Source organism: Epinephelus fuscoguttatus, linkage group LG23 (genome assembly GCF_011397635.1).
Source record: "Epinephelus fuscoguttatus linkage group LG23, E.fuscoguttatus.final_Chr_v1".
Taxonomy (NCBI): Eukaryota; Metazoa; Chordata; class Actinopteri; order Perciformes; family Serranidae; genus Epinephelus; species Epinephelus fuscoguttatus.
The window spans coordinates 15810113-15821900 of NC_064774.1; the positions used below are offsets into that span (position 1 = coordinate 15810113).

Consider the following 11788-nt stretch of genomic DNA (forward strand, 5'->3'; position numbering starts at 1 on the left):
CCAGCCCAGTCTTCTTGCAGTCGTACACGGAGCAACTTCCTGCTCTTAAATTTAATCTATGCACTGTCAAGTGCTTCATGAGATTTATCATATTGCCGGTCTTCGCAGCAATTACCGACTCGTAATTACTGCATTGCGTGCTGTTGGTGAAATGTAGCCACACTTTCGATCTTTTCAACATCTTTTACACTTAACGTAGTTACACGATAGCCTCTAAAAATACAATGCATACACGTGGGCGTAACGTTTGCCATAACCTAGTCTTTTTCCTGGATACCTTGACACAGCCAATCACTAGCACTTGTAGATATTGGCACATCATGCATACTACATGCTTACTGGCTGACTGACGTTGATGAGATTGACCCCTTAGGTTTTGAAATTCGGTAGCCTACTGAACAACAAGACGTTTTTTGATACTCGATGGTATTAAGGCAGTTCAACTGGTGCCAAAATAGTATCAAACTTTAATACCCAACCCTAGTGTTTTCGCATTTTGGCGTTGGCCAACAAAGTTGCAGCCCTTCTGCTATGAGAGTGTCAGAAAAAGGCAGATTTTTTTTTAACTTGAGACTGCTTTATTTAATGTTTTTTTTTTTTTTTTTTACACTAAACAAAGCAGAAGAATACCTCTTGTCAGTCACCAGGTCCACCTGTTTTGGAGAGGAAGAGAATGATTCAGCTACCGGTAAAAACCTCCTGAACGTCTGGATCTTAAGTTATTCGAGAATAAAGGTGAGCACACATTAGCAGGTGCTGGGCTAGTGGCCCATCTCCGACATGCCAAACACTGTCGGAATAACACTGATTTGTGACGTGAAACAGCTTTATTCAGTCTTTTTACTGGTTTAGGTCACCGGGTCTGTTTGTTTTGGAGAGGAAGAGACCTCTGCGGATAATTCAGCTCACACTAAAAACCTCCTGAACAATGAACACTGGAGGAATCCTAACCGGTAGAAGCCACTGGTTGCACTCTGAAAGACGCCACTAAATCCACCTGAATCTTCAACACTGGATGTTTCTTATTATGATGTGTTTGATTTCCATAATATTAAAATTATCCTAAGGGATGACAGTGTACTCTTGTCAACGGTGGAAGGCGTACTGGGTATGATAAAGATCTGACATCTCGTTGTTTTGTTATTCAAATGTTGACATCAGTGTGCCATGAGAGCGAATGAACAGGATTAATATAGCACTGTGAGCAGTCCTCATCAGCACAGAGGGGACAGACATCGGAGCAGAGTGAAGCCAAGGAGAGCACGAATTGGAAGATGTAAGTTCAGACTTTGAGATTTAATGTGTGTGTATACAGAGATGGACAGCATATGTAGCTCTTATATTCAACTCCACTGCATGTAAAATGTAATTTATCTAAAGAAACTGTTTGCATCTTAAAATATTTTTGGATACTAACTTGACATTTGTTGTGACTGAGGAATGTTTTAACTTGCTGAACAGTTTTTTTTAAATTTGCGATAAAAATGAGCTCATTGCGTCTGGGCTGATATCTTTTAAATAGATCTTAAATCTGCTTTGTGTTTAAGCACTCTCACACTCAAGACTGCTGAATATCAGCGCGGCTGTGATGCAGTCATAGGCATGAGGCTGCCGGGCATGTGTTGAAGATTATCAAAGCCATGCTGATATTCAATACAACAGCACAACCAGGCCACCCAGAGGAAAGGAAAATTCAAAATACGATCTCTTCTTTGTCCGGCCTGTTTCTCCTAGACACCACCAAGCTCAAAATAACAGCACTGAGAGCTTTTGACCATTCTCTCATACTTTGTAAATTCAGCTTGATCCTACAAATGCTCTTTTTTCCATTCTCACAGCAGTAATCTGTATTTGTCTGAAATAATTAACTCTTGGGATAACACTAGGATACCCAAAGTACTTGACTGGCTTATAAATGAGCTGGCACAATTTCAGAAATGTGTCTCAGTGATCAAATTAGGTCTCAACTCTGCATTTTATCTGCTGATTTAGTCTTTTGTTCTTTATTTATGCTTTAGTTGGGGCTTTAGGAGAAACAGACCAGAATTTGGCCATCTCCAAAGAAAAAGCTTTTGGATGAGGTAAAGAAAAGAGTATTATGCGCACTTAAATTTCATTGCCTTGTCATTATTTCAAGGCAGTAATTGTAATATATATTAAGTGGTGACACACCCCTCAATAATATTCAGATATGATTGATGTATGAGATGAAAACTACGATGCATTGTAAGCTGATTGTTTCTTTCGAAAATCAAATCTGAACTGGACTTTCCCTAGGGTTAGGGTTAGGGTTAGGTTATATGACATTTTGACACGTATAAGTAAAATGTCTTGTGCTCACGTCAAACACAGTTTAAACACAATTCATGTACTTTAACAGTATCAGAAATGGACTAAAATGTGCCTTGCGCTCCCTTTTTGCCTCATGCTCAGCCATGTCTGTTAAAAAAAAAGGGGGGGGGGGGGGATGGCTGTACCACAGTCCACTGATGTTGTGGGACTCTGTGATTGGCTGATGGACATCCAATAAAATAAGTCTGTGCACTTGGGTGGAGTCGGATGACAGTAATTATGGACCTCCTAGAAAAGCTATGTCCACTGGAGTGGACAAGGGATCTGAAGGGGTTAACTCAAATGCTATTTGCGGAAACATGTTTGCATGTTCTCTTATCAGCTCGTACGAATGCCACCAGTTGGTTTTGACCAGATTATGTGGTCAAAACTAACTGTTGTAGAATTTTCTTTTAATTTCAATGCAGTGTTTCTAGTATTGATCACATATACAGCCCATAAAAATATGACCAAGCATATCTTTTTTAACTTTGGCTAAGCTCACTCAGGGCTGCGTCATGCTTATGCAATGGACCAAATAAGTGAACACAGGCTTCAGAAAAGAAAAAAACAACTTAGGTAGTAATTGATTCAAGATAACACCAATCCAAGATGAAGGGAAAGCAACCTTGAGCACTGAATACAGAATAAAGAGAGTTTAAAGGGACAGAAAGGGGATAATAAAATAATTAATAAAATAAAACATGACACTTCCATCCTTTTTGTACGAATGATTATGACAGAATTTGTAATTCTTAATACACTGTAAACTAATCCAAAGAAATGTTAAGACAGAAATGTTAGTATGATGTGCATGTAAGTGTTAGGGGGAAAACTGAGAGCCTATTCTTTAAGGTATCGTGTGGCTTACAGACAGGGAAATACATTAAAACACTTAAAAATGTATTTAGCATCCTTCTCAGTAGTGATGGCCAAATGAAGCCTCATGAACCACTGTCTTTATTTTCTGCAGCCACCAGATGGCGCTGTCTGTTCAACAAAGGTTTGAAAGCACACTTCATTGCAAGTCCTTCAGCCTTTATCTTTAAACCAAGAGCGCCATCTGGTGGGGTCAGAAAATAAAGTGGTTCATGAGGCTTCATTTGGCCATCACTACTTCTCAGTAACCCAGACAGAGAACCTTGAAAAGTGCTTTCTACCTGCTCTCTTGTGAAACCCAAGTTTAAAAACATGAGTGTTGGCACCCAGAACGTTATAAACATCCGAGCATTAATAACTGTATAATAACAATAGTAATACTTGTATTCTGTCTCAGTAGACTTCGGCAGTGGGACTTGTAATTGTTTCAGTATATTTATTTATTTATTTGAACCTGAAGACAAGCTGTTAAATCCATTGTGTTTGGTTCACAGCACACTGAAATATCAGTTTCATCTAACAGAGCAAAGATGCAGTGGAGTCTGTTTCTGCTCCTTCTGATGGGTAAGTGGATCATCTTATCACATATACAGCAGTGCTGCTGCTGCTGCCATGAAATGATTTCACTTAAAGCTCATTCTTATCATGAAATAAAGAGCAAATCATCCAGAAACTCAGAAATCTAAGTGAATAAAGAGGCGTGGAGTAAGTAGTAGGTGTGTACTCATGATGTTGATTTAATGCTGTCTGCTCCATCACTGCAGTATTTCCTCTGTTATTAGGTCAGTGTTCCTTCTTCATGTGTCACCTCCATGAGTACCACTTTGTTGAAGAGAAGAAGAACTGGACTGAAGCCCAGCAGTACTGCAGAGAGCATCACACTGACCTGGCCACAGTGTCTAACATGACAGACATGGAGAGACTCCGTGACTCTGCACAGAATCAAGATGGAGCCTGGATTGGGCTTTACAGGTATGACATATATGCAGTGTAACTGGAACTGTGATGTGTGAGGATTACAGCAGATTGTGATAGAAATAAAGGGATGGAGTCCGCTCAGGTGCTCTTTTTAGCCCTCTTGGGTGCGCTCGGCCTGACAGAACTGTTTGGGTACACTGGAATGGATGGTGGCTGATATAAGATCTAATGTTTTCATATAATGAGCATTATTTATGGTCTTTTTTAGGGGCTTTTACAATAATGGCAGAATTGTAATTCTCACCCTTATCTTTGGTGTCTTCATATAAGATCAATTGTGACTCAAGGCTGACTGTGGACACCTCAGTGCAACTAACCAATCATCCCCATGTTGTATGACAGTGTGCCAGCTACTGAGCCTTTTGACAAGTGCAGACCAGATTTCACTGCAGAGGGTTGTACCCAATGATATGACGTGATATGACACTGTGATTTGTCCTCTTTTTAACCTCCTTGCAGCACCGCAGGAGAAGACAACAGGATGTGGCACTGGTCTCTGCCAGGAGTGGAGTTCAATGATACTAATACAAAATGGGCTCCAGATGAACCAAATGATAAACCATCTCCTGCAAACTGTGTGTGTATATATGAAAACTCATGGCGGGACTTCCATTGTACCAGGCATAGGCATGCCTTCATCTGCTACGATGGTGAGAATATGTTTCTTATAACCCAACTACTCACTGAATCACATATACACATACTAATGCTATTCATAATATTGAGTTATCCACCATATTTTGCCAAAATTCTGCCAATATCTGGACTGGAATACAAATAAATTAGTTCATGTTTCACAGGTAATTATAATAATAATAATAATAATAATAATAATAATAATAAGAGTAATTATCAAACAGTCTTTTATGAAACTATACCACTTGACAAAATGTGTATTTCCTTAAGATATGTTGATGTAAGTTTTGTCTGTTTATCCCACAGAAAGGAGGCAATCCAACAAGACATTCCATCTGATTAAAGACAAGATGAGCTGGCCACAGGCTCAGAACTACTGCAGAGAACATCACACTGACCTGGTCAGTGGAGACCAACAGTTAGAGGACAACGAATTCAAGACAGAGATTAAGTCACAGAAGGAGGTGTGGATCGGCCTGTTCAGAGACTCCTGGAGGTGGTCAGATGGGAGCAATTCCTCTTTCAGATACTGGGATCTGGAGTCAGATAACGATTATCATCACAATAGATGTGCCATGATTAAGTCAAATGGAAAATGGAGAGCAGACAAATGTGACCATAAAAAACCCTTCTTCTGCTATAATGGTGAGTTTTGCAAAGGTCCGTCTCAACTGTTTTCTCCTATTGGAGTATCACTGTAAAACCAGCCTGAAGATCCAGCTGATTTTACAGTGTTTATGTTCTTTCTTTATTTATTTGTTCCTTTCTTGAAAAGCCTGCAATGAAAAGTTTGGTTTTGTTTGCAAATTTTATTTCTAAGTAAAAAGTGCCATAACTAAATCAAACTGGGCTGAGTAAATCACTTGACAGAGTGGACTTTGTGTAATGAAAATAGCGGAGCCTCTCTGAGGCCTCTCATGCCCCCTACAAGAAGCACACAATGGTTCAGTTGGCCCCTGCACCTGGATTCCTCTCTAAAGGCAGCTAAAGCAAAGAGAGTGAGTGAGTGACAGCTCATGTTGCTGCTGGAGCACGACTGTCATCATGTCTTTACCCAACAAGTGCAAATCAGGCTTTGAAAAGAAAGAAAGGAAAGGGAGAGAAAACAAGCTGAGGGAAAAAACAGGATCATAATTAAGCATCAGTGCTACAGTGTTGTGAGGTTTGTATCTATCAACAGTCAACTAGCAAATCTTCACATCATGAACCATATATGAGCCTCTGTTTCAGGAACAACCACAAAGAAAGGAACAACAGCAGGTCCCTCATCATCCACTGTTACTGAGGACAAGACACAAGGTGAGCTCATGAAGAAGCTACTACAAGTGAAGCAATCATGTGACATCCAGGTTTCACAGATCTCATGGTAAAAACATTATTCCAATTTTAAGATTATAGTGATCAATGAGGCGGGATCTAATTAAAGTATGATCTATGTTTCTATTTTTCACTTTTACATGGTTACCTTGTGTTACTTATATGTAGTTCTTCAGTGTCTTACTGGTGTATTGTAGTCAGCTGTTTAAGCTGTTTAAGAATGGTTTAACCCTTTGAAACCTGAGCAGACTGACTTGATTTCTTACAGAATAAATGGGAAGAAGGCAATGAGCAACCAAAGAAAAAATGACCCAAAAATATTCAAAAAATTGGTAAAAAAAAAAAAAAAAAAAAAAAAAATTAAAAAAAAGAGAGAAAACAAGAAAAAGAAAATTTAAAACAAACAAACAAGAAAATGACCTGGAAAAAATTCTAAGATTTCTGTACCACTTTTTAAAAATAATTTCAGATTTTTTTTTTTTTTAATTTGGGGGATATTTTCTACCATGTTTCCTGTTCCCTTTTCCCCCCATGTTTTTCAAAGGAACTGCACCAAATTGCTCAAAGGTTCAAAGGTTTAAACACTTGTGAAAGGCGTCTGAAAGCAGCACAAGAAAAGAGATGTCGCCCAAGGGTTAACCCTTTGAAACCTGAGCAGATTGACTTGATTTCTTACAAAAACATGGGAAGAAGGCAATGAGCAACCAAAGAAAAAAAGATGATGCAAGAAATTGGTAAAAAAAAAATAAAAATAATAAAAATAAATTAAATACAACCAAACAAGGAAATGACCTGGGTAAAAATAATTCTGTACCATTTTAAAAAAATAAACAAATTTCTAAATCTTTTTCCTTTTTTTTTTTTTTTTACCAATCTGTGGTATATTTCTTAGCAAGTTGCTCATTGCCTTTGTTTCCCCATGTTTTTCAAAGGAACTGCACCAAATTGCTCAAAGGTTCAAAGGTTAAAATACTTGTGAAAGGCGTCTGAAAGCAGCACAAGAAAAGTGATGTGTGTTGCTTAGATTGGAAGCTGTCATATATTTGAATTAAAAAGAAATGAATCAGCATCATAGCAACACTGTCATGTGACATTATCTAATAATATTACCCAGCAAAGCTTCACATCATGAACCATATATGAGCCTCTGTTTCAGGAACAACCACAAAGAAAGGAACAACAGCAGGTCCCTCATCATCCACTGTTACTGAGGACAAGACACAAGGTGAGCTCATGAAGAAGCTACTACAAGTGAAGCAATCATGTGACATCCAGGTTTCACAGATCTCATGGTAAAAACATTATTCCAATTTTAAGATTATAGTGATCAATGAGGCGGGATCTAATTAAAGTATGATCTATGTTTCTATTTTTCACTTTTACATGGTTACCTTGTGTTACTTATATGTAGTTCTTCAGTGTCTTACTGGTGTATTGTAGTCAGCTGTTTAAGCTGTTTAAGAATGGTTTAACCCTTTGAAACCTGAGCAGACTGACTTGATTTCTTACAGAATAAATGGGAAGAAGGCAATGAGCAACCAAAGAAACAATGACCCAAAAATATTCAAGAAATTGGTAAAAAGAAAATTTAAAACAAACAAACAAGAAAATGACCTGGAGGAAATTCTAGGATTTCTGTACCATTTTTTAAAAATAATTTCAGATTTTTTCTTGCAATTTGGGGGGACATTTTCTACCACGTTTCCTGTTCCCTTTTCCCCCATGTTTTTTCAAAGGAACTGCACCAAATTGCTCAAAGGTTCAAAGGTTAAAATACTTGTGAAAGGCGTCTGAAAGCAGCACAAGAAAAGTGATGTGTGTTGCTTAGATTGGAAAGAAATGAATCAGCATCATAGCAACACTGTCATGTGACATTATCTAATAATATTACCCAGCAAAGCTTCACATCATGAACCATATATGAGCCTCTGTTTCAGGAACAACCACAAAGAAAGGAACAACAGCAGGTCCCTCATCATCCACTGTTACTGAGGACAAGACACAAGGTGAGCTCATGAAGAAGCTACTACAAGTGAAGCAATCATTTGACATCGAGGTTTGGCAGATCTGGCAGTAAAACAGTTCAGCTTTGGAGCAATATTTAGCCCCTTTAACCTGAGCAGATTGGCTTAATTTCTCACAAAAACATGGGAAGAAGGCAATAAGCAAACAAAGACGAAACGACCAAAGAAATTGGTAAATTAAATACAAACATACAAGGAAACAACCTGCTCATTGCCTTTGCTTCCCCATGTTTGTCAAAGGAACTGCACCAAATTGCTCAAAGGTTCAAAGGTTAAAATACTTGTGAAAGGCGTCTGAAAGCAGCACAAGATAATCATCATCACAGCAACACTGTCATGTGACATTATCTAATAATATTACCCAGCAAAGCTTCACATCATGAACCATATATGAGCCTCTGTTTCAGGAACAACCACAAAGAAAGGAACAACAGCAGGTCCCTCATCATCCACTGTTACTGAGGACAAGACACAAGGTGAGCTCATATTGTTGAAACTGAAAGTTCTTCCTAACAATCATTTGTAGCATTTTCAGCTGAGAGAAGTTTAGCGAGGCTATTTATCAAGTAGTGTGTTTTATTGTATGTAAAAAAGATTCAAAAGGTGTGTGAGACAGACATGGATCAGAGAGGAGGGGAAGGGGGGCCACAGAGACTGCTTATGCATAGGACCCAGAATTAGATGCTGCAGCCCTGTTTTTAACACACATAAAGATATTTGATATTGGCACCAGACACACAAGCAGTGATTTTAACCCAGTGCTCTCAATAATGAACTGCTGCTACGATCCTGTGTTTGTCTCCATTTCTTCCGTGGCAGATAAAATGATCCTGATCAAGGAGAACATGACCTGGGAGGACGCCTTATATTACTGCGAAGAGAAACACCATGACCTGGTCTCCATCACCAACCCTGACGAGCAGAAACAGGTCCAAGAGAAAGCCAAGAAGGCCAACAGTCCCTACGTCTGGCTGGGACTGCGCTACACCTGCACTCTGGGTTTCTGGTTCTGGATCGATGACAAGATGGTCACCTATAAGAACTGGGACACAGATGTACCAGCGGATGACTGTGACATGTCTGGAGCCATGGACAGAGGAGGAGAACATAAGTGGTTCAAAAAGAATGACAATGAGAAGTTTAATTTCATCTGTTCTACGTGCCAAACCCTCTATACTCACTGTTAGCAGGCCTTTGATTCATTTACTCACTTTGTTTGCAGTGCTGTGTTACTTTTGGAAACATTTACACTATAAGATGTGTTTGTTGAACGGCATTCTGGGACATGTAGTAATCCCAACCTGAGGGGGAGAGATGTGAAATCACCAGCAGACTTTTTAACAGCAGATTTAAATAGAGAGAAAGTAGCTACATTGAAGTCAGTTTCAAAGCAGCATCAGATTACTGAGGATGTGACCCTGTGATGGGTTTTTCTGTCTCTTTATTCTGATTCAACAACACCTGAGTTATCAATATTTGTCATTTTCTGAGCTTGTTGTTGTTATATTTTATTTCTCTATCTTTAATTCATCTTTTGAGGTTGTATTTAGTTTTCTGTATAATTCACAGTGTGTATGGTCGACATCTTTATGGTAGGAACTGGAATGAATACACCAATCTACAGTGTACTGGTTTGATTTTGCTCTCATGTATTCAAATATGGACTCATGAACCACTGTCTTTATTTTCTGAAGCCACCAGATGGCGCCGTCTGTTCAACAAAGGTTTGAAAGCACACTTCATTGCAAGTCCTTCAGCCTTTATCTTTAAACCAAGAGCCCCATGTCGTGGGGTCAGAAAATAAAGAAAGTGGTCCATGAGGCTTCATTTGGCCATCACTAGTTTCGATCTAGTTGGTATTCTTATGTAAAATCTTTGTTTTTAATAATCACGTTTTTGGAGTTTTGTGTAAACAGATAATTGTTTTCTCTGAGCTTGAATAAACTGTTCAAAGACAGAGTGGTCCTCTCTTCTTTTTCTTCTTTTCACTAAAACTAAAGCTTATTCAACCCAAGCTTTTTATTCTTGAACTCCGTTCATTTGGCAAGTGTGTAATGAGTCACTCCATGAAAATCAGTGCCTTTTCAGCTTTGAAAACTTCAAATTTAAATCAAAATAAAATATGATTGCTATTTTTTAAGTAGCCAGGGGATTAAAAACAGTTTAAAGTTACAAGAAATTGTATTGTGCCATCTCAGGCTGTGGAATTTAATATTTTATGACTGTTTTTCTCATTAATGTTTTAATAGTTGTGTCGAACATGTCACTGACCTAAGTATTACTATATCTAATATTCCTAATTAGACATATTTTTCATTCAGATCATCAAGTGCACCCTAATTTTGCACGTCTATTAAGAACAAAGATCATTAAGATAGTTTAAATTATAAACTACACACATGACAAAGTAACAACAGCAGAGCTCTCTGGGTTGATCTCAGTCTCTGGCGAACTGGGTAAGTGGCGTTTGTTTCATCTCCAAGGTAACGGATAGAAAAGCAAGAGGGTCAAAGTTCAAGGTGTAATCTTATGAGACAGTAGTGTGTCCTGACTGTGTGCATGCTGCATGCAACAGCACAGACTTTTAAATGGCAGCTGCAGCACCTTGTAAAAGTAAAAAGAAAGGCACCCTGTGAGTGAGCGCCCGGCTGATGGCAGTGGCAGGACAGGGGTGACTGCAGGGCAGGAGGAAGTGGCTGCATGTGGAGGTGTGCAAGTCTGAGGGCATCTGGTGGACAGGTAGAGAATGGCAGTGAAGGGGGATGGGTTCACATGATCACAAGATCAAGTCTTTACGCACCGCAGGCCCAAACTGCATGACGTCATCTTTGTTTAATTTAATCAGCAGAGACGCGACGTGGGAGATGTAAACATTATTTCAGATTGAGTTTTAGTTTAATAAGACCTGTGGACGTGGGGAAGCAGTTCGGCGTGTGTCTCCGCTCACACCGGGCAGCTGGTGAACCTGAATCTGGCAGAGAGTTGGAGGGAGACGGTGTGGTTTTACGCCACACTATCTTACTTGTTGTTAAACTTAACGCTGGGTTATTGCCCACATTAGACTGCCTGTATTAAGATGTTTAATAGTGCTTTAATTTCACAGCAGAGGCAAAGAATGCCGAGGCTCAGGGCACACACAGTCGTTACCTGGCTGTCCATGACGTCAGATGAGGGAGACGTGATGGTGCTCTGCAGGGCGCTTGAGTTGCGCGCGGCTGTCACAAGGGACGCTGAAGAGGGAGGAGCAGGGGCTCGAGTCAGCTGCTGTTGTCAGGCAAACAGCTCACTTTTAATTGAGAGGTGATGCAGAGGGACACATTTAAAAAGTTAAATTAGAACAAACATGTCTTGCAAAAACTTTAGGGGGATATATTGGCAGATATGCAATATAATTAGATGTTTTCTTTAGTCTGTAATCACCTGAAAATAAGAATGTTTCACGCGTGTTTTCGTAGCCTTAGAATTCTATCTACACAGGGAGCGGGTCCTCGACTACAAAGATCACCATGTTGCACCTCCGTGTTTCTACAGTAGCCCAGAACGGACCAACCAAACACTGGCTTCAGACACAGTCATTGACATTTTAGCAGCCCTTCTGTGACGAGCTGCTTCAGAAAAACATG

General features: G+C 39.4%; 1 protein-coding gene across 9 annotated transcripts in view; it reads left to right on the forward strand.

The window, feature by feature from the left end:
* The first annotated feature begins 1234 nt into the window (after positions 1 to 1234).
* LOC125883578 (C-type mannose receptor 2-like) overlaps positions 1235 to 11788 on the forward strand; it is a 92207-nt gene continuing 81653 nt past the window's right edge. Inside the window, exons 1-7 of one of the 9 annotated variants that reach the window (XR_007448572.1) lie at positions 1235 to 1276; positions 3705 to 3774; positions 3993 to 4182; positions 4648 to 4838; positions 5131 to 5469; positions 8561 to 8641; positions 8985 to 9704. Coding sequence is in view for 8 of the 9 variants with exons in the window: in XM_049567969.1 (XP_049423926.1) it covers positions 3741 to 3774; positions 3993 to 4182; positions 4648 to 4838; positions 5131 to 5469; positions 6043 to 6123; positions 8985 to 9352 (1203 nt within the window). In the remaining variant the exon portion in view is untranslated. Of the gene's footprint in view, positions 1277 to 3704; positions 3775 to 3992; positions 4183 to 4647; positions 4839 to 5130; positions 5470 to 6042; positions 6124 to 7285; positions 7367 to 8066; positions 8148 to 8560; positions 8642 to 8984; positions 9824 to 11788 lie in introns of those variants that run through there. The other 8 variants (XM_049567969.1, XM_049567977.1, XM_049567970.1 and 5 more) reach the window with 8 other exon arrangements.